The sequence below is a fragment of the Tenrec ecaudatus genome, chromosome 11 (assembly GCF_050624435.1).
Source record: "Tenrec ecaudatus isolate mTenEca1 chromosome 11, mTenEca1.hap1, whole genome shotgun sequence".
Lineage (NCBI taxonomy): Eukaryota > Metazoa > Chordata > Mammalia > Afrosoricida > Tenrecidae > Tenrec > Tenrec ecaudatus.
In genome coordinates this window covers 63,891,858-63,918,860 of record NC_134540.1, presented here as the reverse complement: position 1 = coordinate 63,918,860, position 27,003 = coordinate 63,891,858, and the positions used below count along the sequence as shown (strand labels likewise).

General features: G+C 49.5%; 1 protein-coding gene across 1 annotated transcript; it reads right to left on the bottom strand.

The window, feature by feature from the left end:
- Positions 1-26,145, bottom strand: USP39 (ubiquitin specific peptidase 39). The gene is made up of 13 exons (XM_075563090.1): positions 25,855-26,145; positions 22,684-22,753; positions 20,816-20,910; positions 19,242-19,378; positions 17,831-17,983; positions 16,473-16,698; positions 9,149-9,226; positions 8,004-8,071; positions 7,376-7,564; positions 3,655-3,797; positions 2,870-3,005; positions 1,216-1,302; positions 1-470 (listed from the first exon to the last, which is right to left on the bottom strand). Exons 1-13 carry the CDS (start codon positions 26,108-26,110, stop codon positions 423-425), a joined length of 1,686 nt encoding a protein of 561 aa, XP_075419205.1. The 5' UTR covers positions 26,111-26,145; the 3' UTR covers positions 1-422.
- Between the last annotated feature and the right edge of the window lie 858 nt (positions 26,146-27,003).

The window sequence follows — 27,003 nt, the reverse complement described above, 5'->3', positions numbered from 1 at the left end:
TTTAAAAAGGAAAATATTTACTCCATTCCAAAAACACATTAAGAAACCAAGGGACCCACAGGCAATTCATATTCCGGTAACTGATGGAAAAAGATGTTACTGGCTTCGAGCTCTTCTCCCTAGAATCCTGAGGCTTGGAGGAAATTACCATGTCCTTCAGACACGCCCAGCGACTCAGAAACAAATTACCTACATTTGTAAGAGAGTGCTGGCCCGCGGCAGCTAGAAAGGAGCTACACAGAAGGGGCTGGAGGAGCAACCTAACTAAATTGTAGGTGACGGCACAAAGCCACCCGGGAGGGCGGCCCACTGATGCTCTGAGGTGAGTCAGGGCCCAGAGTGCCAGGCTGCCCAGAGAGCTGGCAAGCCCCGTACTCTGATGCACAGACTGCAGCTTGTGTGCCCTGGCCAAGGCTCACCCTTCAAGCCCCCTGCTGGTTGGTTTCATCATTATCTCGTCTCTTCCAAATCTGTAAGAAATACATACAGGAGGTGATAAGGAGCTGGTCTCAGAGACATTCAATCACAGAAGTCTATTATTCAATATCCTCGGTACCAGGTAATAGAAACTCTTCACACCCTTATATACACATTTCGTACCTACCAAGATTCCTGAAAGTGATGCCGAACCTTTCAGAAAATTATCTTTGTTCAACTTGTCCTTTCCACCTTTCTTCACTCTGAAGAAATCCCCTGTTCCTAACACCCTTTCTAGAAAGGGTCCCTGCCAAGCCCGAGCCGGACACCGAGAAGACAAAGCTGTCTCCCCATCTTCTTTCCCCAGAGTGTAGGGCTCACAGCAAGACAACGACAGCACTGTTCTCCACGGGCTCTCAATCCGGTGGAGAAGACAGCCAGCACGCCAAAGCAGGCTGCAGGAAGTGCCGTCGAGTCACCAAGAGAAGTGAGCTAACTTTGCCTGGGGAGCAGGGAAGACTTCAGAGACGGACGGCTCCAGGTGGCCTGGTCAACATATCCCTCTTTGCTCCTGCAAATCTCGCTGGCCCCCTGCTCTTCTCTTTCTGAAAATCTCTGCTAAACCCAAAGGCCACATAACCCGGTCCCCGCTCACCCTTCTAACTAGGGTACAGGACCTCACTTCCTCCTACCATTCCAGCCTGTCTGCTCCCACAGCACCCCTCTCACTGGCCCCAGGCACCACCCATGAAGGCCTATTCAGCGCTCACCCTTCCACTAAGTCTGTGCCCAGCTCACCTGGATGTACGCCTCAGACAGCGTGATCATCTGGGGAAGGATGTCTGTCACCTGGAGGTCTTGTAACTCGTACCATTTGCCTGTTCCCTGCAAAAAGAGTCGAGTGAGGGTCACTCTGTTTGCTAAAAGCAGGGGTGCAGGATAAAGGGGTCCCATCAGAAGCAGCAGCACTAGACCATGACTCTCCAGAGTCGTAAGTTAAGAGGTTTGTGACCTCTGCAGGTGTCGTTCCACTTAGCATTTCTGATGAGTTGATCTCAGTTCCTTGAAGCACGATGGAGTCTTGAGCACTTGTATGCCTTTTCAGGAGAATGTAAGAAGCCCTCTCGACTCCTCACCCAAGATGCCTCCCTTAGGAGAAGAGCCTACAATGGGCAACCCTAACCCCGCTCTGGAGAACAAAGGCAACGGTACACAAGAGAAAGGGTCCGTGGCAGACGTTTGCATCATCCCAGCCTCCGTCCTCTGCTCCACAAATTTAACACAAACGCTTCACATCATGCGCCACTCCCCACATTGTGGAGAAAGCAGCATCTACATGTGCCAGACGTACTTCTGGAAGCTCACCTACCTCACCCATCTGAACTTCTAAGACATAACCACAGATCTCCAGGTATTTCTAACATTTCTGAACATAGCTGTCATCAAGAAATCTCATAATCACGTAGTATGACTCAAGAACTGTTTCTGAGAATGGGCTCCACCTGGGTTCCAATCCCATCCCCACTGACTTCAGGTTAAGTGACTCCCGCTCTGGGCCCAGGTGTCCTCATCTCTAAGAAGATGGCGCGGACATCATCTGGAAAGTGGGTGTGGTTTTACTGCGAACTGGGGGAGACTTACGGATGATCAGTGTTCCGTTCCATAATCCACACACATTTTTGGGGGAAGTGGGACGCTAACAACAGTGAGTATGAAAAGGAAATGTTGTGAACTGATTCCGGTGATGACCACACCACTCTTTATAATATGACCCAATGATTAAACTGTACGCTACGTCGTAAACTATAGGCCAAAAAAACTATTTCAAAAAACCACACACATTTCATCTCCTAAAATTAGCCTCCTGTATCCCACTTCCGGCTTCCTGGCCCCCAGGCCCAGTGACTCGTTCTCAGAGGTGTGTTTCCAGGCCATAAACTCAGTAACAGGCTCTGAGCTGAAAGGGAGACGTTAGACCAGTGCTTCACAAACCTGATTTCAGACCTATCTAAGGATCTTCTTAAAACACAGACTCTTATTTACTAGGCGGGACCTGAAACCCGGCCCTTCTAACAAGAGACGCTCCTCAGCCGTGGCTGCACAGACCCGGCTCGGAGGGAGCTTTGAACCACCGCCATGCCCCGGCCCCCCCTCCGCTGCTCCCATGCAGGGTTGCTCACCTCGACACTGACAATAGAGGTTTCAGAGCAACTTCCCTGTGCAGTGTCAGGTGCTGAGCAGCACCCCGAACCTCTGCCCTGGTTCAAAACCTCAGTCTTAATGAAACTCCCCAAGAAAGGCCAATGTGCAGGTAACGCTAAACACCACTGTCTGACGATGCCGACCTCTGATTAGTTGCGGGGTCCAAGCCAGGGCAGGCTGAAGGAACTGCCCGCGGCCATGCTGAAGAAAGGGAATCTGCTCTTGCCCCCCCCCCCTCCGGGCCACTCACATGGTGGAGCACGTGGATCCGGTAGGAGCCCTCTGAGGGCTTGCCGTCATGCACGATGTTGGCAATGAGGTCATAGGTGGTGTTCTTGTGGACTGCCTGCACTTCTTCAGACAAGTATTCTCTCAGGTCCACGTTTCTAGTGGAGACAGAAACACAGCCAGGGCGTTAGACAGGCTGTGCGGTGAGGGACACTGGCCTACACACACTGCCATCACCTTGCAGTTAGCAGCCACACACCCAGCCCAGCGCCCCAGGGCTCCCTGGCTAGCCTGTCCCTCCACAGTTTCCTCGTTCTAGCTGGGGAAAGAGACCGGAAACCGACTCGGGAACCTAGAGTAGCTACAGCACGTGGGAAAAAGGATGACGTTTTGGAGAATTTGAAGAATTTCTCCAGTTGGGAAACAGACTGAGTCACATAAATATTAAGAGACTATGTTAACTATATAACTTTAGGAAAAACACAGCCTTTGGGCCGGTAAATAGTTGACCAGGTAAAAGAGAAGAACTATCGTATGAGGGGCTTTCAAGAAGCCTGCTCTACTCCTCCTTCATCAACTGTTCTTCCCTGCACTCCCAGCAAGCAACAGGACAAAGACGTGAAAGGGAGATTGCTTCCAGAGGTAAACATCTATCTTGTAATCCTTTCCATTTAAAACCCTGTAACAGTGTAGTACAGGTAGATTTGTTCCCTCTCATCTGTAATGGAGAGAGCCCAATACAAAAATACTCAAAGAGATCCAGTCTTAATCCCCGTAAGAGAAAAAGAAAACCTGGGTATCACTCACGTAATAGGGAAATTGACAATGGTTGGATTCTTCTCCACAAAGAAGTTGTTCTTGGTGAATCTCTTAATGCAAAAGATGAGGTATGGAGGCAGCTTGGTGAGCTGGAAACGCTTCAGAAAGTTCTCCTTGTAAGTCTTATATTCCTAAAGAGAAAAGAAAGTAACGGATTAGCGCTGGAACTGGAGCAGGGACACTGCTGGGGCTTTTTTGTTTTTTGGGGTTTTTTGCTTCGTCTTGGTTTAGTCTTTTTAACTGTCATTTTACTTTGCACTTATAATTCAGAAGTCACCTGATCCCAGACACGAAGTCAGTCACTGGTTTAAAATGAGCCACCTGACTAAGGCCGATGGTGCTCCCTCTCCGGCACATGATGACATAGTTGGACGATAACCAGACTAACATGGAGACCCTCCTCGACAGGGGAGCACCGTGTCCAACGAAAAAAGGATTTTCCACAACTGTGGGACTAAAACCACAGTGATCAAAGCCCACTGCCGTCACACCGAATCTAATGCGTAGTGACCCTACAAGGCCGGGAACTGCCCACAGGGTTCCACAGGTGTGATCTTTCACAGCAGCAAACTGCCACTCTGCAGGACAGCGGGTGGGTCTGGACTTTGGAGACACTCAGCCACTGCACCGCCAGGGACCCTTGGGAAACCATGATAAACCCAAAACCAAGTCCACTGCCACCCAAGTCAACTGACTCATACTGGCCCTATATAGGGTTTCTGAGACTAAATCTTTACAGGAAGAGACAGCCTCATCTGTGTTCTGAGGAGCAGCTGGTGGGTTTGAACCACCAACCTTTCAATTACGAGTTCAATGCCTAACCCACAGCTCTACCAGAGCTCCTTAAGAACCATGATTGCCCCACGAGCACACTGAGGATCTGATACTGCTGAAGCTGGGAGGAGTCCCTTACATTGAGGGGATCTGAGGAGAGCTGGTGACCGACCTCCCACCCTCTTTCCCACTCCACGATTCCAGGACTCTTGGTCAATGGCAACATTCCCCAACGGCCACTGAGTGCATGAAGGACAGTGGTGAGAACCCAGGACATGCCCTGGGGCTCAGAAGACCATGAGCAGAGGTCTGTTTGTCCTGGACACAAGTGCAATTTGTAAAGGGTGACCCGCAGAAACAGAGAGGCAGGAGTGAGAGACCAACCATCCCGAGCGCGAGAAGGGCGGTGCCGTCGCCCGCCCTCTACAGGCCGAGTTCTGGAGCTGACAGTGTACTTCAGTTCCCCCAGGACACTGTGAGCCAGGACACACACACTTTAAAACATCCTTGACAATGACTATATGCATTAGCAAGCAAGCACAATTAACTCCACCTCGGGCTTGACTGAGTGAGCACCATGAACCTGCCTCCAGGGACTGGGAGAAAAAAATTTTTTTAATTGTATAAGCCCCCCATAAAATAATTTTTTTAAGTGGGAATCTGTGGTATTTGAACTAAGACTGTATTACACCCTGTTCCACAAATTAAGACACTGGGCTCCAGACAAGTGCAGCCAAGACCACAGGGTGCCTCACTCCCCAGCCCCTGCAGAGGACTGTCTCTGTGAGCACTTCCCATCTCTGAGTTACCTACTGCTGAGGCTAAACCCTGCGCAAGTGGGAATGAGACGCAGGGCTCCCTTTTTGATTCAAATCCTGACTCGGGACTGAAATTCCACTGAGGGCAAGACACTGCCGAGACTACCAAGACCCCAACCATCTTGGCTCTAGCTCACAGGACCGAGGTTCCACATCAACTGAGATGGAGACGGGGACTGCTGCCTCCATTCACCAAGCACCGGCTCCTAAAGTGGACCATTACTTAGGGAAGAAGTGAGTCACTGTCCCTGTCCCCCGCACCCTAATATACCAACTGGTGAATAGGTGAATAAAAGACGACATAGCCATCTCAGCCAAAACAAAACCAACTGCCACAGCCAGGTGATTCCAATGCATAGCAACCCTGCAAGACGGAGAGCTGGCCAGTAGCATTCCCAAAGCTGGGCATTTCCAAGGCAGCAGACTGCCCCATCTTCCCCTCAGAGCAGCTAGTGGGTTCAAACCACTGACCCTTTTGGTTAGCAGTCAAGCACTTTAGCCAATGTACCACTAGGACACTCTTCCTATCCATAAAATGGAATTTTAATCAGTCACAAAAAAAATGACGTATTAATGAATGTTCTAAATGTGGGTTATCTTTGAAGACATGTTAAGCAAAGGAGCCAGTTTGCAAATGACTCCATTGATATAAAAATGTTCAGACCAGACAAATCTAGAGATGGAAAAGAGACTGTTTCGGGGTGGAGGGTGCGGCTGAGTAGGGCGGCGGTGGGCTTCTTTTATGTTCTAAAATTGAGTGTGATGAAAATGTTCTAAAATTGAGTGTGACGATGGCTATACATCAATATCACTGATATGGTACACTTTAACAGGTGAACCGTATGACATGAATGATATTTCAGAAAGCTGTAACTTTTAAGTATCAAGTAAATACCAAGAGATTTCGCTTCATTTGTATCTAAGAACAGGCTGGTTTCAAGAAGCACTATTCTAATTATCTCAGACCACTGAAAAATGGGATAGAAACAGATTCTTATCTCAATGTGGGCAGAACCTAACTTATAAAGCCTTCCCAAGAAATCAACAGACTCAGTGGTGGGGAAATCTGAGCTTGGCTCCAGGGCGACCAGCACCACATTCGGAGAGGAAGGAGCGCAGCGGGTGGGGGGGGGGGGTGGTGACAGCAGCACTGCTAGTGGCGGTCACTGGTGTCCAAGGCGCACTTGTTTGCAGTGTGTAATTTGTTACAGCTGCAAACTTGCTGAAGAACGATAATTCCAAGGAGCATATACCAACATTTATGCTTATACTAACTGGAGAAACACTAAGTCAAAATAAATGTAAAGCAACATTGAAGGACCAGGAAATTATTATTATTTGAAGAAACAAGTGACAGCAGGCAAGGGATGCCCACAGACCACATGTGTGCGAGCCCAGTCCTCTAGCTTGTGTCCTCCCCAAGGCCAGGAAGAGTCCGTTCTTTTTTCCTTCCAATAACATGCCTCTACTTGAGCTAGGTCTTTACTGGAATTTGGCATTTGAAAGCAAAAGAACCTTGATGAGCACAGAAGGAATAGACAAAGTTTCAAATACAGGTTTCAAATAAAATAAAACACTCTTCAAAAAAATTACAAGTCTATAAACATAAAAGAGGGAATTAAACTAAGAAAATAGTTTTAAAAGTCTGTTTTAACTTGATAAGGGGTAATATTGTGGGGAAACCTATTTTATTAACTGAAAGTGTTTCCTGTCGTCCTTACTGATCTAGCTCCACATAACTCAGTCATCTGTGTCACAACCAAGAGGGCAGACCTGTCCCTGCGGGTGTCTGAGCCTGTCACTCTTCACGGTTGGAGCAGCAGGTTCCCAGCTGCCGACCTGTGGCAACAGCCCAACGCATACCCACTCTAGGCCGATGCCCATTCTTAAAGATGGAAGCTTTTCTACTTTTTTGCATTTGTACTGTCCTATATTCGCCCCTCCTTTCTCGACAGAGAAAGCGTAACCGGGATGGCCGAGAATGACAGGGAGGGAGCAACCATCTGGAAATACCCAGGGGTCTAGGCAGCCCACAGCGACTGTGCACTTATAGTAAACGTACTGCACGCATGTGTGGGTCTCAAGGCTACAAAGAAAAGCAGAGGCAAATGAGCTACCTTCTCAGTGATGCCATTGAACTTGGCCAGGATGTTGAAGAGCGGCACCTGCGGGATGATGAGCTGCTCCTTCTCATCCTTGTAGAGCGGGGCGGTGGGCAGGTCCAGCGTCAGGTACATGAAGGTGGACTCCACCATCGTCTCCTGGTACTCATCGTTGTGGAGCAGCTGCTCCTTCTCCTCCGCGGGCTAGAGAGTCGGCGACGGACAAGGAGGCTGAGGGTGAGGTGAGCAGCAGGGAGCCAACACAGCCGCAAAGAAACCCTGGCTGAAGGCATTCACAGTCGCGTCATTTTCCCAAGTGACTGAGGAGAACAGCCCCAGAGCCCGGGGCTGGGCACTTTCAGTTCAACACAGGGGCAGTGCCTTGCATCTTCAGAGGTCTGACTGGCACAGGCACACCTTCTAGAAAGTGTTACCTGAGCCTTCTGAAAACACACCAGCACCCCCCAGTGGCCAACTCCAACCAGCCTCCAAATTTCTCCAGAACACAAGCAGTGGGAGCCCCAGGGGCCTGCTCCTTGGCAGAGGTCTTGTAGAACCTCTTCACTTGGCAAGGGATCGCTTATCTCCCCTAAATGCCTCCGGCAGAACTAAGCAATCCCAGAGCAAGGCCCGGCCCACTCACCAGATCAGGGTGGGGGAGCTTTTTGGTGAAGATCCTCATGGACCCCTGGAAAACGTCGGTCACGATCGCTGCACAAACAGAAATCAGACTCGGTAAGGGTGAAGACCTTTTCCAAACACATGCACAACTTCTAAGTCTTGGAAGTCAGTCATCACCTTCCAGCACAAGAACCAAAGAGCTCATAAACGCACCTGTTCCCCTGCGGAACATGTATGCCACCTCCTGATCATTGTACTTGTGTAAATCACAACGCTACATCTACCCCGTCCCCTCCCTTAAGCCCGCAGCTCTGAATGGATGAGTGGCTTACAGCGCCTGGGGAAACACGAGAACAGGTCTCAGAAGCACATGCTGCCTGGGGACGAAGACAATGCCCAGGCGGCAATGGACGCAGAAGGAAACGACGGACAGGGAGACAGATCAGACCCAAAGCAATGAGACAGAGAGCACAGCAGGACACGGCACAGGATTGAGGGCAAGCACAGGTTGAAGACACTGGGCAGGGGTGGAAGGAACACACCGGAGAAGGACACAGCAAGATACAGCCACCAGTGCCGTCACACTGAGGGCAACAGTCACTAATCAGGGCCCCAGAGGATCCCCTTCGCTCTGCAGTTACTAGCTAGTAGTGCAAAGTGGCACTCAAGGAAAACATCTCACTACCTCACCTCAACAAGACGGCTGAGGGGTTGAGAGGCTCTGGGCACCTGCCATAGAGGCCGGCAGCACTGCCCCCAGTCTAGGTTCAGGGTGAGGAACCAAGTTTTCACCAGGTTTGGCCTTCAAGTTAAAGACCAGGCAAACCTCCTCACACAAATTATCACGAGGACAGGAGGCTGGGAGTCTAGAACATGCTGTTCAGTCCCCCTGCCTAAAACCGGCTCAGGATATCCAGGGCATAGGGGTGTCCCTTTCCACTTAGTGCAAACCATGGCCACATTCTAACAAAACTGGAGAGAGTGGCCAATCCAGGAGCAACGTTTGGGGCATGTGCGTAAGAGCTCGGACTGCGCTTCACCCCCTCCACAGCCCACCAGGACACACAGGCAGACCCAGAGAATGGTGAGTGCGAAAGGACGGGAGCCACAGGGCTGTTTAAAGGAAGCAAACCAAAGGTGGTTTCTCTTCCCAGCAACAGAACTTACTCTTCTTCTTCTTCTTTGTGCCCCCCAGGGCTGAGTGCAGGGCATTCAGGAACCAGGACAGAAAGTCGACACCATCCCCTGGGGGAAAAGGGAGGGGTGAGACAAGTCAGAGCGGGGCGGCAGGACCTAGCCAAACCTTGCCCCAGTTGTCCTCCTTCCTTTCTGGCCACACCACTCTGCCCCTGGGCCAGTCACCTCCATCCGGCTTGGGCCTTCCACTCCTTGCTCATCGGGGCTTGCGGATCCTTGGGTTGTCGTGAGGTGCCCTCATGTCGGTGCTGACTCAAAAACCACCCACATACAATAAATACACTGCCTGCTCCGTCCCATCCTCAGGCTGCCAGGGTTGAGTCCATTTGCAGCCAGAGCCAGCCCATCTTTCCGAGGACTTTCCATGACCTCTCCTTTACCAAGCGTGATGTCCTTCCCAGAGAGACCTCTCCCCATGCATGAGACGCACTCTCACCAGCCTCACTTCTGGATGCATTTCTTCCCAGACAGATTTGTCCATTCCCCCCGGCAGTGTGCGGGGCTTTCGACAGACTCTGCCGACACCACAGTTCAAAGGCCTCATCAGTTTGATGTCAGTGCTCCTTATTCCCTGTCCGCTCTCACATGCACATGGACAAGGACAGTAACCCTGGCTTGGGTCAGGTACGCCTTTGTCCGCAACCTGGTCCCTTTGCCTTGAATCTTTGAAACAGGACTTGTGCAACAGCTCTGCCCAAGGTAACTCGTCATTTGACCTGGCTGCTCCTTCCATGGGCATGGACTGACACTCTGCTAGGTAGCCAGAATAGGGACAGAGAGGGGGGAGGGGGTTGTCTCCCCAAATGCCTGCCAAGGGCCACAATACAGGGGACCAGGGAAATCAGGCACCCATTAGACACCTACGGAAGAATCCAAACTGAGCATGCGCAGACTAGGGCCACATAGGTGCAGGTGAAGCTAAACCTGGCCACAATCTAGGCACATGACATCACACAAGTGTGTTAAAACTCAGCCAATACCCTGAGCTATGCCTCCCTAACCAGTGGATATAAAAGCCAGCCACAGGCAGGTCAAGGTTCCCCCCACTGTTTTTCACTCTTCTCAAGTTCAGGTGTGTGCTGCAAGGGGAGGGTGAGCCTCCTCCCTCGCACGTGCGCCTGCACACCTCTGTATGCCCACTCGCGGCCCGCTCACTCTTGGGTTTTCCTGCTCTTGGCTCCACACGGTATCTCTGACCCCCGTTTTGCATTCCTTCCATGTGTTTTCCCACGCTCCCTGAAATGGTCATTTTCAGTCTTGAACTTTCCCACAGCCCCTGCATGCTTGCCCAGAAATAGTGTGTACTTTTGGAGGCTATAGACCCCAAAACCTCCCTTTCCCTCATAAAAGTCACTTGGGTTTACAAAAGTGCTTCTGCCATGTCAACTCCTTCAGCGCTGCGAAGCAAGAGCTGACGTAAACTATCCCGCAAACCTAACCTAGTTGAGAATAAAGCAATCCGTGACGGCCGTCAGTGTTTCTCCACTCAGGACAGTTCTTACAGCGATGTGGACTTGAGTCTTCTTCATGGTGAGGTGGAATCTATACTGAAGGTGGTTGTCTTTGACCTTCATCGGCAAGTGCTTCAAGCCCTCTTCACTCTCCACAAGCAAGGTTAAGTCATGTGCACACTGCATGTCAACGAGGCTTCCTCCCATCCCGAGGGAGAATGTTCTGCATGGAGCCCAGCGCTGATCCACAGGAGAACCTAAAGCCATCAACTCGGCCCCAGACCTGTGCCTCAGACCCAGAGGCGACCGACCATGAAGGAGAACGACCGCTTTGTCGAGACGGCTCCAGCTACCTGCCTGCCCCGGCTCACAGGATTCTCCGGGACGGGCAGGAAGGAGCTGTTACCCAGCACCAAGACCGAAAAGGCAACTAATGCCAACACCAGGCTCACTGGGAAGCAGCGTGTGTGTGACACCCGATCCGTGGAGGGTGTGTGCCTAGAAGCCCAGGGCCCAGATAGCACTTCCTCACTCACTAATACCCGCCTCAATGCGACTTCCTCTTTGCCCACTCAGTTAAGATCGCGTCGACTGTGGGATGTTAATTTCATTTCCCTAAGTCCAACGTGTGGGAAACGAGGGACCCAGACCAAAGTGTCCGTGGTCTTCTCCCCTTGTGACACAGGGCATGGCTGCCAGCTCTCATAAGAGGCATGTCTCCACGGCCCCAGTGCACACCGTCCAGGCTCAACAGCCCCTCTGCCCCCACAAAGGCTAATGTACAATTGTCTCCTGCAGATGCCTATCTCTAAGAATATCCGCTTCCTTTGTTCCTTAAGCTGAAGGAGCGATTAGCACCTTTTGTCTCTTGTATGCCTGTTATTTCCTTTGAGATATTTCCCTGGAGGACTTGGGATATTCAAGATAACACACTGCCCACGTTGTGTGCTTGTATTAACAGGAGGCTTGCAGGCATCACTGCCATAAACCGACTGGTGAGTAAATGCTACTCTTCTCCCTCGTCCCCAGAGGCTGGAGTCCCGTGCCTGTGCACTTCCCCCCGCAAGACCCTGTCCGACACCAAAGGCCTCCTAACTCCACAAGGACTCTCTTCTAATCCCCTCACATACAACGCCTTATCCAACCACAGCAAGACGGAGCACTAGGTAAAGAATGCCCCACTAGGTCTCAGAGATGTGGGGGAAACTACGCTGTGACAAAGTAACTGCTGGGGACGTCATTGTGATCAGAGAAACTAGGTAGGTTTATTGGGAGTGTGTGTGTGTGTGTGTGTGTGTGTGGGGTGACCCTGATTTTTCTGCAATTCTACCAGCAGTTATGCTCTCAAAGAAGCTACAGTCCCAACGTCCACCTCAAGTCCAAGATCGTCGGTGGAGCTCTGCAAATGTTAACACTGACCAGTCCACTCCTAAAATCACTCATTCTCAAACAAACCTTCACACCTGATGCAGCACAGCTTGGTACAAAAATCTGTGTCTAGGTGAGAGGTGATAAAGCAGCAAATATTTCTAAAAACAGGAGATACTCTAGCCAAGCTAACAGATGGGAATTAGGCAGTTCTATAAAGAAAAATTTGCCAAATTATCAAGGATGTCACTGACTTGGCAAATGGGCAGATCTGCTGTAAAGCAATTTTAAGGTGCTCAAAGGCAAAGATGTCACTTTGAAGACTACGGTGCAGCTGACCCAAGCCATTGTGTGAAAGCCAGGCCATGAAGGGGGAGGCATGGAACACGGATGCCTTTGAACAGTGGGGCTGCCAGGAAAAAGGAGCAGACCGTCTCAGACGATGCCCAGCCAGAAGGCCTCTTAGAAGTGAGGATGGTCAAGCTGCAGCTCACGCCTCTTGGGCATGGTATCGGGAGGGACCAGTTCCTGGAGAAGAACTTCACGTTTGGTGAAGCAGAGAGTCGCAGAAAAAGAGGAAGAGCCTCCACCAGCAGGACGGAGGCAGTGGCTGCAAGCATTGTTAACGGCTGAGAGACAGGATCTCCACTCTGCTGTTGGGCATTCGAACCGTCTCCAGGGCCCTGACAACAGTACAGCACACACGCGAGGGAGGGGCTCAGGTTAGGGTCGTACTGGTCACCTTGGAAACTGCCAAGCACCATCAGTAGTGTTCAAGTAATCTAATAGCTTCTGTTCTTTTGGGAATAAATGGGAGTTATGGAGGAAAAAAAACACCTGACCTAGAATACATAATCTTGACCTTATCCATCCCAAAGTGTCTCCTATTATCTACTACCTTACCTACTTGGATTCCTACCTATTCTTCCTTTAAGTAGCTGAAGGAGCCCTGGTGGCACAAGGTTGGTGGTTCAAACCTAGGTGTTCTGCTAGACGAAGAAGACAGCCTGCTTCCATAAAATATTCACAGCCTCAGCAGCTGCGATGGAACTGTGTTACTACTGTGTCCACTAGGGTCACACCTCAAGGGCCTGAGTTAGATACCAGAGAGTCTTAAAAGCCGAGGAGTCCTTCTTGCACATGCCCTCTAACTAACCCCTCAGGTGGGGTAATGCTATGAAAACAGAACCTGCCCTCACTTGCCCTGCTCCAGACTCACCCTCAGGAAGCGCTCACGGGGGACTTGGTGCTACAGCACTTACTGTGTAGTGAAGAGATCACACGGTGCCCAGCGATCAGAAATAATGGCTCCTGCGTAGCACCCATGAAGAATACAGCTTTCCTCCAGTTCCTAAGTGCTTCCTTCCCCCCAACTACCATGATCCGAATTCTACCTTGCAAGCCTGGATAGAGCAGAGGATGTACACTGGCGCAGATAGGAGCTGGAGGCACAGGGAATCCAGGGTGGATGATACCTTCAGAACCAGGGGTGTGAGGGGTGATACTGGGAGGGTGGAAGGAGAGTGGGTTGGAAAGGGGGAACCGATTACAAGGATCTACATGTGACCTCCTCCCTGGGGGACGGACAACAGAAAAGGGGGTGAAGGGAGACGCCGAATAGGGCAAGATATGACAAAATAATAATTTATCAATTATCAAGGGCTCATGAGAGAGTGGGGAGCGAGGAGGGAGGGGAAGAAGAGGACTCTATGCAAAGGGCTTAAGTGGAGAGCAAATGCTTTCAAAATGATTAGGGCAAAGAATGCACAGATGTGCTTTATACAATTGATGTGTGTATATGTATGGATTGTGATAAGAGTTGTATGAGCCCCTAATAAAATGTTTAAAAAAAAATTTTAAATGGCTCCTTGGTTCAAAAGCTGATTTTAAAACAAACAGCCATCTAAGTGAGGTATCAGCTAAGTCCACACAGCAGCAAGAGACCAGCTGCTGTGACGCAAAGATTGTACATGACAATACCCAAATCTGGAGGAAAGAGCGGTCTTACACTTCACACTCCAAACAGCCAGTTTGCAGCAGACGACGGGTGACAGTGAAGCCCCGACGCCCAGAGACCATTACATCCCCATAGATCAGGGCTAGGAAAGACCTGCCATGAGACAGGGTCACTGCAGATGGTGGACAGCGGGTATGAGTCAGGCTGCTCCAGCTGTAAACACGGTCACAGAACGGACGAGGCAGTCAGGGCGCAGGACAGCACTGACAAAACACACAACTTCCTCTGGGTCTTCTTTTTATTTATTCTTATTTTAATAAATCATCTTATTGGAGGCTCTGACAGCTCTCCTAAACAATCCACACATCAATTTTATCGAGCACATTTGTACATATGTTGCCATCATCATTTCCAGTAACATTTTCTTTCTACTTGAGTGCTTGGTATCAGCTCCTCTTCTCCCCGCTCCCTCCCACCCTAGTGAACAGTGGATAATTTATCAATTATTTTTATTTTCATACTTTACAACATCCTCTCTGTCTCCCTTCACCCACGTTTCTGTTGTTTGTCACCCTGGGGTGGGGGATTGTATGTCAATCATGGTTCAACTTATCTCACTCACTTCCCTCTACCCTACTGTCGTTGTTCCTGAAGAGTCCATCTGTCCTGGCTACTTTGTGTAGAGAGCTCTTATCTGTACCAGTGTACATGCTCTGGTATAGCCAAATTTGTAAGATAAAACTGGGGTCATGACAGTGGGGAGAAGGAAACATTAAAGACCTAGAACAGCTGCTCTCAACCTGTGGGCTGTAACCCTTTCACAGGGCTGCCCAATTCCTAACAGGAGCAAAGTTACAGTGATGAAGCAGCAACAAAAATAATGTTCTGGTTGGGGACCTGTAACCTGAGGACCTGTATGAAAGGGTCTTGGCATTGGGAAGCTTGAGAACCACTGGCCTAGAGGAATGTGGTGCTACACTGCATCAGGACTGGCTCATACCTTGCTTGTGACCCTTCTGTGAGGGGATGTCCAACTGTATACAGATGGGCTTTGGGTCTCCATTCCAACCCCACTGGTTCGCATCAAAATGGTTGCTTGTCCTCTAGTTCTTTAATGTTTCCCCCCACCCCCCACTATCATGAGCCCAGTTCTACTTTCCAAATCCTGCTAGACCGGAGTATGTACACTGATACAGACAAGAGATCTCGACACAGAATCCAGGACAGATAAACCCCTCAGGAACAGTAATGGGAGTACAGGGTAGAAGGGTGAGCAAGGGGGAACCAATTGCAATGATCGATGTATAAGCTGCCCCCCCACCCCCCAACCCAGGGACAAATAACAGAAACATGGGTGAAAGGAGACAGCGGAAGATATAAGACATGAAAATAATAATAATCATAATAATATATAATTTATCAAGGATTCACGAGGGTGGGAGAGGGAGGGTAAAAAGAGGAGCTAATATCAAGGGCTCAAGTAGAGAGAAAATGTTTAGAAAATGATGGTGGCAACATATGTACAAGTGTGCTCGATACAATTGATGTGTGGATTGTTACGAGAGGTGTAAGATGGGGGAGGGGGAACAGGAAGGTAGTTGGGCTGCTAACTGAAAGGTCAGCAGTTTGAAAACCAGCCACTCCATGGGAGAAAAACAGGGCTTTCTACTCCCGTAGAGTTACAGGCTCAGAAACCCACAGGGGAGGTTCTACCTTGTCCTACTGAGTAGCTTCTACTCAATGGCAGTGAGTTTGGGTTTTTGTTTTTAAGTGAGGTTAAAATGTAGCACCTTATCATCTGATCTCCCTTTTATTATCTGCTTTCCTTTGACTGAGGCTTTTTGTTATTTTGTCATTGCACATTTTGGTTGGCAAAGGAAGTGGAGAGAAATGGCGAGCTAATAATGAGGACAAAAAAGAAAATGTTCTAAAATTGACTGTGGTGATGACTGCACAACTGAAATGTATGATATGTGAATTTTATATCAATGAAATTAATTTTTAAAAAGATGCCATGATGCCACATCTTCACTTACCAGTCTGCACTGCCGCACTACTGCTGTCAAGCTGTGACCCACACTCCCGACAGAAGCCTCCCTCCTCCCCACATTCCAGGCCAGCCCTTCACAGCACCCCAGAATCCAGGGGTCCTGCTGTTTGCAGCACTTCCTGTCGGAGTCAGCGCTCCTGCACCCCCATGCTTCTGCCCAGCGTCCTCCTTATCTTGAATGGCCCTCTTCTCCACCAACCTACCTCTGCCTCTACTGAAAACTCAGGGGTCTCTTCCCGCCCCTCTGACCCCCGACCCATGTCCACATGTTGGACTGGACGTCCTGGCCTCATGGCCCCCCAGTGTAGCCTGCTTCCTTTACCAGCACTGAACACGCTGTAGCCCCCCCTTTCTACACAACCATCTTCCCACTAGACAGGGAGCTCTTTTGAAAGGGAAAAGTAAGTTTGTTCATCCAACCAGTCTTGTTCACCTAACATCAGAGAACATGAGTAACTTATTCCTCACCTTGCTTGGTGATCTGAAAAGTCTTCTTACTGCAAAGGACAACAGCCTGAAGCATTTCATGGGGAGAGACATGTGCCTTGAAATTTCGAGGGTTCCAGAGCTTTCTCATCAGCTCTCCAAAACGCTGTACCAGCAAGAACATGATATCCCCAGGAGGCCGCCTGATGTTCTTATAATTGTCTTCTTCCAGGAAGTAGTTCCGGAGAGGAGGGACATTAGACAGAGCCTAAAAGTCAAACACTCACCATGAGCCCACCGCTTCTTTGGAGGAGCCCCTTGGAGCCCAGGCTCCTCCCACCCAGGTTACTTTAATAGACCCTAGTGGTGTGCCTGCACGGCCTTCGCTCAAGAGAACTGTCAGTCAGCACTGTGCCACCAAAGGTCCCACTCGTGTCCGACTTCATAAACGTTACAACAACACGTAGCTGTGGGCATTTGCAAAGGCAGACTGTAACAGGGCCACAGAGAGTATCAGACTGTAGGCCAGGAGGTAGGGAAATAAGGCCACGGCAAGTTCAATTTTGTCTACCAATCTGGGGACCAGCCGCTAAATCATGATCTTGCCCTTTGACAGAACGTTCTGAATGTGTGAGTCTGGTTTTAAAGATGGCTGGGAATCTGGACACTGTGAGCCATCCGGAGACGGTGCAACAGGGAAGGCAAAAGACACCGCTTTCACTTTCCACATGCTTCCCCGGGAAACCTTGGCTGTGTTTACAACTTTTAAAAATCAATTAATTTTGTCCAAAGCCTGGGACTGCTGTCAATTTTCTTTTTTAAAAAATCATCATCTTGTTGGAAGCTCTCACAGCTACGTTAACACGCCGACTCCTCTTAGAGCCAGTGTCCTGGCACAGGCTGCCCGGTCAACTTCCTCGCTTATGCCTATGCTTACCAACATTTTCTAGTTTTCTACTACACGCATATATGGTTTATATGATTTTTTAAAACCTCATACTTTCCATTCACCGAAAGACAACTCTGGTTTTCTGCATTTTCCATTTGGAGCCGTGAGCAGCGGCAAGAAGGAGCCATCTGAGGTCAAGACAGTGAGCCTCGGCCCTTTTAAGACAGCACGTTATCGAATATACCCAGTTCTCACTTGGGTTAGGCAGACAGTGTAAGAGACTCACCGTTTCTACCCTCTGGCCCTAAGAAGCCGCAAGGCACGAACCCTGCTGCAACCTAGAGCAGCTAGAGGACAGGCAGCTTGCGGCAGAACAGACTCAAGCACAGTTCTCAGCAGACTCAATGCCTGGGGATCACTCCACGGCTCTCGGCAAGGCTACAGCGGTTTCCTGGTCGCCCCACTGCCCACGGGCCACCCTCTCTTCTTCAACATCCCCTTGGACTCCTACCTGCAGGACAGCATTGGCATAGTCGTTGGCCTTGATGTTATTCAGCCCCACGATGCCTGGCAGGTAAGTGGTGCCATCATACGCCCGGGACAATTTGGCCTGCTTGTCCAAGTTTGCAATCTGCTGCTTTGTGAAAGTGGGCTTCAAGACATACTGCAGGCACAAGGAAATTGTTGTTAAAGGACTAGGAACACAGTTCATTCAATAGACTAGGTTCAGCTGGAACAGCTACTTCTGCGAGAGACAAAACACAAATAGATCACGAACTTCTGACCACCCCTCCAAACGGCCCCACCACTCAGTGTCGACAGAGGTCATGTGGGGCATGTCTTCCCCACACTGCTAAGCTAAGAAGGGGATTTCTGTGTTTAACCAAATCACTGAATCCCAATCTTCCCTCAGAGCTAAACTCCCTGACCAAGAGATGACTGCCAGGAACTGCAGGGCCACCCTGGGGTGTGCTGACAGCCAGCCAACTCACCTACCCACTAAGGCACGGACCTGCCTCCTTCCCTAGAGCAGGACTCTTGGGGACATCCTGTGACTGGAGACCAGAGTCCTCCCAGCTAGAGAGCTATGTGGGTCATCCAAAAGGGTTATGGACTGGGCAGAGTTCACCAGTGGTTTGCTTTAAAAATCTTTCTTTCAATCCTCCTGTAAATACAGTTCCTCACTAGTTAACATCAATTATTAACAACCCGGTAAACGTTCCACAGCATAAACTGTATTTCAAAAACCCTGAATACCTTCCTTTAAAAGAAATAAATATGGACTCACTCACTGAAAAAGGAAATATAATGATTAACAACCTCAACATTAACCAAAACCCAAGAGGACTTCACATGGTCTCCACTGTGAAGAGCAACAAACTCTTGGTTCAGGTCACACAGCAGAGCCACCACCACAAGGCTGGGCTCGCAGACCTGCTAACCGCTGCCCTACCCCAGGTTCGGAGAACAGGCCCACTCCAAACCCGGGGCAGGATATGGGATACCGCAGATGCTTCAACCCCATCTACGAGGGACTCTACGGAGCCCTGGGCGAGGAGCAGTTATGTGCCGGGCTGAGATCCACAAGGTCAGCAGTTTGAAACCAACAGCTGTTCAGAGGCGAAAGACGGGGCTTTCTGCTTCCATAAAGAAACCCCCAGGGGCTATAAGACAGCTAAGAGACACGTACTTTAATCACTGGCAAGAACTCTTCCAAATCTAAATTAATAAACTACCATTTTGGTGTGTGTTTGTTTTTAAAGATTTAAGTCCACCATGTGGAGAGCAGCCCTATTTCTGCAAGGTGGTCGCAAACTACAGGCCTTTACTTGGTTTCCCTAGTTCTACCCACACAAAAGGAAGCCTTCCCTGGGGAGGTCCCAGAGAAGCCCGGCCCTAACCCGGCCCTCGCGCACACCGACCGTGATGTCCTCCAGGGAAGAATCGATGATCTCATAGTTGTCGGGGAGGCAGTAAAACTTGAGGGTGTGGAGGTTGAGGAAGACATGGTGGCTGAACTGGACACTATGAATATAGGCGTGTGACTTCAAGCCCCGGCCTGTAAAGGAGGGGGAGCGACTATAAAAGCAGGCAGAGCCCAGAGAGGCACAGGCCATGCCTGACTTACCTCTGTTTGTAACACTACAACACACTAACAGCAGCAAAAGTAAAGGCCTACACCATCCATGAAATAAAGCTCCCACCTGAACATCTCATCACCACCTTCCGTGAAAAACATGAGCATACCAGGTACTTTGTGCCCCAGAGGGCATAAGCCATTAGCCGGGAAAACCAATTCCACAGGCAGTGGCGCTTCCAAAGGCTAGTGGACAACCTGGTTAAAAGATAATGGAACTTTTCCAGGAACTTTTTTAGGTCCCACCAGCACATATAGATGAACACACCTTTATCCCAGGACAGTCCATCATCCCTGGTTCTCAATTTCCAATTGTCCAAAATTTGGATAATCCTGCACCCAAGTACCTTTGTTCATGATGCCATTCTTTCTAGCTCCCCCTTTGTCACTCACACCCTGTATGCCCTGCAAGTTCAAGTCCCACCTCCACCTCCTCCATGGACTTGACACTTCTAACACTGAGCTTGCCTTCTTTCTTTCCACCGCTTACTGTCTCAGAGTCCGCGGTGCCACGCAGTGCGCGCTGCACTTAAGGTCTCTCACGGCTGACAAACTGCTGTGGGTGTTCACCTGGACTTCTTACAAGAGTGAGCAAGTAGTTACTATTTCTTTCACATCCTCCACTCTACTACATGTGTACAGCTTGCTTGGTTGGTCTCAATGAAATGAAACAAATTTTAAAAAGTCCTTTGAGCGAAGATTTTCAGAAAAAGACACAAACATAGGAGGCAGGGTCAGAAACACAGAATCTATGGGCTCCCTGACACCACCTGTCACAGGATCCAGTTTTTTTGTTTTTGTTTGTTTTTCAAGGGAAAGTTCTAACATCTTTTAATTTCATTAAAAAAATCTTTTTATTGGGGGCTCATACAACTCTCATCACAATCCATACATAGTCATTGTGTCAAGCACAGTTGTGCATATGTTGCCATCATCATTCTCAAAACATTTTCTTTCTACTTCAGCCCTTCATATCAGCTCCTCATTTTCCCCCTCCCTCACGAACCCTTGATAATTTATCAATTAGTATTTTTTCATGTCTTAAACTGACCGATGTCTCCCTTCACCCACTTTCCTGTTGTCCCTCCTCTGGGAGGGGGTTCTATGTAGATCCTTGTGATCAGTTCCCCCTCTCCCGCAGGATTCAGTGTTCTCCCATTCAGATCGATGCAGGTTCTGCCCACAGAGCCGTCTTCTGGTTTCTAACAGTCACTGGGGACTAAGATCAGGATTACTGATCATGACTCCTGAAAATAGCTTCCTGTCTTTAAAATTTAAACTAGAGAAAAAGAGGACTCTCAGAAAACCTGGGCCTAGTGCAGAATGCTTAGCAAGTGGACAATATGTAGTGTCACTTACCTTGAAAGTATTTGCCGCACACCAAGCAGGCATATGCGTTAATATGGGAGAGGGAGATAGAACACAGTTTCTCAAAGTCGAAGTCCAGCACACTCCTAAAGAACCAATGGAAAAGACAATGAAGAGGAGTGGATGTCCAAGTGGATAACTAAGTAGTACTAACATTATGTCCACAATTTCAATAGCATTCTTCAAAGAAGGTTCAACACCTGCATAGACTGTGGGAGCAGAAACTCCTCCTCACCCCCCACAGTCCACAGCAGGGTCAAGATGTCCGCCCGACACACACAGTCAGTGACCTGCTTTCACGAATATTCATGAGCCTTCCTTCACAGTCACTCTCTGAAGGGAGAGCTAAAGGGACTGGGCCCCAATAGCATTCCAAATGAAAACACTGGGAGGGGGGCATACAGAGTGAATACACCCTTGTATCAAAATTACTTTTAGTAAAATTCATAGTTACTCTTCAAAAAAAAAGTATGTTTAGAAAAATGGAAAATGTTGTCCACAGAGTAAAAGGAAAGCCTGGGGAAGTTCAGGCGAACACCCACAAACAGGTCTACTGCTCTAAGGTCACATTAACAGTATGAGCGTGGCAGGTGAGCGACAAAGACCATTACCGCCACTGAGTCCACAGTGGCAAGAGGATTTCTTCTCACTAACTCTCGCTAGCTAGTAACGGTCCCTTCCCGCTTCCCTAGCCAATCAAGGGGCACTACCCACACAAAAAGGAGGCCTTGGTGGCAGAGTGGTGACGAGCTGGGCTGCTAACCACAGAGTCAGACATGCAAAATCACCACCTGCAATTTGGGAGAGAGATGGGCTTGCTATTCCCATAAAGAGAACGACAGTCTCAGAACCTCAGAGGCACTTCTGGCCTGTCCTAGAGGACTGCTATGAGCCAGCATCAACTCCATGGTGGTGTGTGGAGTTTGAACCACACGTGGTTACTGACGCGGTGAAATGTCAAATCCAGGACCTTAATCACACAAGCCATCTTCCAGATGCTCCATGTCTAGCTACATGAGCAGCCTTACCTAGAACCATGTGTCTTTGTGGAACGTTCTATTAGGTAGACTGAAAAGCATTCTAAGTTGTCTGTGTCAGGAAAAAAAGAGGACCAAGAAAAGAGGTAAATACTTGTGCTTTAGGACCAACGTTTATCTCTGTGGGGTCTCCGTCTGTTGAATCCCAAGCAGGTAGAACAGCACCTGGCATATCTGGGCACGTAACACATGTTTCATTTTGCTATCACCATTTCTAGGGACGCATTGGTCTATTATCCCAAGCATTCAAGATGAACCAAAAGCTCTTCACACATGGGCTCACCCTGAAACCACAGCTCTGTTCTACAACATCCACGCGGCCTCCCCAAATAAAGGAAGCCCTACTGCTCACTTACCATCTCATTACCCGACACTTCATATTTGCCATAGTGAAAGTCTCGACTATCGTGTGCATGACTGACACACATCGGCAGGAATAAGGCCGGGGTGCAAGGCAAGAGTAACACTGCTCATGCTGAAGGGAGCAACGTTGCTCATGGTTAGTTCAGAAACACTGCTATGGTGAAGGTTACCTGTCAACTTATTCAGACCTTGGTTCTCAGGGGTCTGTCATTTGGCAGTCATGTCAATGATGTGCTCATCTTCCATTTTGTTATTGGGGGTGGTCGCCTTACCTAACGCTGATTTCACAGTGACCTGGTCTGTGGAACCTGATCACGTCAATGACAAGTGAGTATAATAGAAAGCAGCACAATTTTCTAGGCAGGCAGCTTTAGAAGGGATTTAAAAAAAAACTTGTGCCATGTACCTTCTACGTAGATGGTTGTTCTTTTTGGTGCCCTCATCACTCGCCCTACTGACCTGTTAATGGTATCCAGGTATGGGCAGTGGCGGCTCCTTCGGTCCTCTGAATCCACTCGGCCATTCTTGGCTGAAAGGAAAAGTACCACAGCCTTTGATAAAGGGAACCCAGTACTCAGGGTCAAGTACTAATAGCAGGGAAAACACAGAAATGGGAGGCACTAAACAAGATGAGCTCCTATGCCGGCAGCCTTGTAACACTAGTGGAAAAGCCACACATGGCACAAGACACAAACTAGGAGACTAGAGTTGGACCAAAGGTAACGGGCCAAGGAATGGTTCACAGATTACACACAGATGCTGGGAATCACTAAGAAATCCAAACAACTCAAGAGGAAAAGGGGCCAAAGTTGTGAAAAGGGATTCTTCAATGAAGAAGACGGCTTACACAGACAAAAAGATGTTCAACCTCAACCGCTTCCTACCTGCCATAGCAGACAAATCCAAGGGTTGGCGAATACGTAGACCCCTGGGAGTACTCTAGACCTGCTGGTGGTGGTACACACCGGGACAGCCTTGTGGGAAATAGCGTGCAGGATCGAAGCTACAAATATGCAGGTCCTTTTACCCAGCAATTTCTACACCACAGAGAAACTTCTGCATGCATGTATCATGAGACAGTATTTTAAAGCATCTGTAGCAGCAATGTAGGAAAAAGCCCAAACTGGAAACCATCCAAATGTCTGTCACAGAGAACCCAGTTTGCATCTATCACCAGCAGTGAGCTATTAGATAGCCATAATGTTCATGTGGATGAAGCCTAAGTATATGATGGGCAAAAGGGAAAGGCCTGTGGACACACTGCATCTGCAGGATTCCATTGATAGCACGAACAAAACAAAACACTGGACAACAAGCACACATACATGACACAAAAGGGAAGTAGTAAATAATTACAAGACCCCGTGCATGAAACAAAAACATACAGAACTCTTAGCAAGAAATTTGAGTGCTAAATATTAAGAGTATGACCCGTACAAGGTAGAATTAAGAAGTCTTGAAGAGCTAGAGACTCCCCTCCCCTAGAATTGAGCCTACATGACAGGCAACTGCTACTTCATACAAGAACGTAGCACACAGCAGTATGAGGGGGCTTCACTTGTTCATGGAAAAATGTAATGAAAAGATAATGACATTTTCCACAAGCATTCTGAAGCCCTTTTGGATATGAAAGCCAGGAGCACAATGTTGGGGGGGGGGGGGGAGGAAGGCTGTGAGAGGTCAGCAAGTGATAACCAGGGGCTGCCACACTGCCACCAACTCCTGGTGACCCCACATGTGTCTGAGTAGCACCCGAGTCCACTCCACTGCCTTCTCAGAAGCAGGTCTGCTGAGGCACCGCTGGACAAACTTGAATGACCAAGCTTTCAGTGAAAAGTCAGTACTGGCCATGTTCACTGACCAGGGGCTGTGCCCAGGTGGCAGGCACCTACTTAATGAGCGGTGAACATTCAACAGGATTCCCAGGTTGGGCTGGGCACTCAGCTACTAGGTAGAAAGTAGCCTAGTGGTTTGAACTCACCCAATGGTGTCTCAGGATGCATGCCTAGTGATCAGCTGCAGTACACTCCAATGGAGCTATACTCTTCTGCACACACGGGGTCCCTAGGAGCTGTACTGGACTCCACAGAAACAACAGACTTCCGACAAGTAGGAAGAGAGCATGTTCTTGTAGTTAGATGCCAGTGACTTGGTTCCGACTCATGGCGACCTCTTGCACAGCAGAATGAAATGTTGCCTGGCCCTACACTATCCTAACAATTGTTCTGTTTGAGCCCATTGTTGCATTCACTGTGTCACTGCATCTCCTTGAGGGTCTTCCTCTTTTCCAATAACCCTCTACTCTTCCCAAGCAGGATGCCCTTTTCCAGAGAGCATCAACTCAACAGCTCAATTCACTGCCATCGAATGGATTCCGACTCACAGTGACCTTATGGGACAGGGTGAAGCTGTCTTTGTGTTTCTGAGACTATAACTCTTAACAAGAGCAGAAAGCCTCATCTTTCTCCCACAGAGCAGCTTGCAATTAGCAGCCCAATGAGTAACCACTATGTCACCAGGGCTCCTTTTCGGAGAGCGTATCAGTTAGGAAACAATATCAGTTAGGAAACAAGTCAGTTAGGAAACAAGGCTAGGTAATGTGTCAAAATCTCATCCTCTCACAGAGTGCTAGGCGTCAGAGCCCACAAACGGAGGCAAAGAGGGAATTCAACTACTTCCACTACTTTACAGGCAAAAATGTGAAACCCACCTGCCCAAAACTCAGTTACTCAGTCTCAGATGTAGGGCATGAACCCCCCTCTCCTGAAAGTTACAGCCTAAGGATGCAGATGCCCACCCAGGCTCTCACCTCTGAAGGGGTTGATGCAAGGTAATAAAGGAAAACCAGCATTTTAACTAGTTCATTTCCACCCGAGATACACTAAATCATAATCTGCATGCTAATCAGATCTTATATGTGCATATAAGAAACATCTGGGATTCACTTTGACGAGTCTCTTAGTATACCTGGGGATAATGATGGAAATTCTCAGCAAGACAAAACCCTAAACTCAGTGCCATTGAGTCATAGTGACCCCATAGGACAGGGTACAACCGCCCCCAGTGGGTTTCCAAGACTAACTCATCTTTCTCTCAGAGCGGCTGGCGGTCTCCAAGGCCTAGCCTGTTAGCAGCCCAACGCGTGGCCTAAGGCAAACGTACATTTCCGAGCTACTGTAACACCTGAAGGAGGCAACCCCTGTAATCACCCGAGTGCAGCACGGTGCCTGCCCGCCTTAAACCAATTAGACAAGGAGGCTGTTATTCATGGTAAAATATTAGCAGTCAACAATAAAGGAAATATTCCGCCTTAAAAAAAAAGTCCATTACAACTGCGGTTACTGAGACCAGCGGTTCCTGAATGGAACCGTTAAGAGCGCCGCGACTCCCGTGAACGTTGGCCGCTAGAACCCACGCAGAGGTGACTCAAAAGAAAAACCTGGCAACCTGCTTGCCAAAGAAAACCCCGCGGAAGGCAGCTCTGCTCCGCTGTGAGGCCCCATCAGCGCCGGGACAACTGGCTTGGCCCGGAATTGTTGCGACCAACGCCAGGAGCATCCTCCTAAGACAGGGCCCCTCCTCCCCGACTCCCACCCCCCGCCCAGCTCAGCCCAGCCCGGCCTCGCGCACCTCGCACCTCCCGCTCGGGCTCAGAGTCCTCATCGGCCTCGCGTTCCCGCTTCACGCGCACCGCCGAGGAGGCGGGCGCCGGGACCTCGCGAGCGGGCAGCGGCTCCGCCTCCCGCTTCACGCGCACCGGGCTGCCCCGGAAACTCGCCGCCTCCGGCTCCCGCTCCCGCTTCACGCGGCTCGAGCTGCCCCGCGACTCGGACTCGCGTTTCCCGCGGGCGGAACCTCGGGACTCCCGCTTGGATCGGCTAGACATCTCCACTACCGGGCAGCCGTCCCGCGCACGCAGGGAGCACGCAAGAGCGTGGCGCACGCAGCCAATCAGGAGCAGAGCCGCGACCAGGCCCAAGGAGCGCTACGGGTCGCTCGGAGGGTCAAGCCGCGCGGCGGGACGGGTGGGAGGTGCTGCGCGCCGAGCAGATGGGCTTTCAATTGCGAGCGCCCTGGAGAGAGTTCAAAGAGGCAGGAACCTCTTATGAGCTGCAGCGTTTCTGAATCAAAGGAGCTGTCATACGGGTGCAGATTTCTTCAAGACACTTTGTGCCCCCAAACCAAAACCAAGAGGCTGGTTCCCACGCACCGAGAGACCGAGGACCCAGCACAAAACTAGGTGACATCACCTTCACGCGGCAGCCTGGAGGTCCTCATCCCGGTTGCTTATACCACAAGGAATGAGTAATCTAGACGGATTTATCAAGAAGCGGATAAAACTCGAGCTGAAGGGTCTGTGACTTCCACACCTCCTTCCCACTCCTGTACTAGTTTGTTCCTTAATTTTAAACCGCTCTACTGAGGTATAAGGAGCCCTGGAGGTTAGTTGGATTCCCACTGGTCTGCAGTTCCAGACCACCAGCCCCACTCTGGGAGGAAGATGGTGTTTTTGAATCTCATAAAGAGTTCCAATCTCAGAAACGCACTGGGGCAGTTCAACACTGCCCTTAGAGGGTCACTAAGAGTCAGCACCGGCTCTGTGGCAGTGAATTTGATTTTTGTTTTCTTTTGTTTTACTGAGGCCTAACAGAGCTCTGGTGGCGCTGTTGGGGGGTGAGATGGGGCTGCTCACTTTAAGATTTACAACCTTGGACCTCTCGGGATTGCTGAGCGTCAGAATCAACGTTCCATGGTAATATGTTTGGTTTCTTGAGATGC

Coding starts and splice junctions, on each gene's coding strand:
- USP39 (XM_075563090.1), bottom strand. CDS start 26,110: ATGTCTAGCCGATCCAAGCGGGAGTCCCGAGGTTCCGCCCGCGGGAAA. Junction 19,379..20,815: donor GTGCGGCAAATACTTTCAAG/GTAAGTGACACT, acceptor CCTCCTTTACAG/GCCGGGGCTTGAAGTCACAC. Junction 3,798..7,375: donor TCAATGGCATCACTGAGAAG/GTAGCTCATTTG, acceptor TTTTCTCTTTAG/GAATATAAGACTTACAAGGA.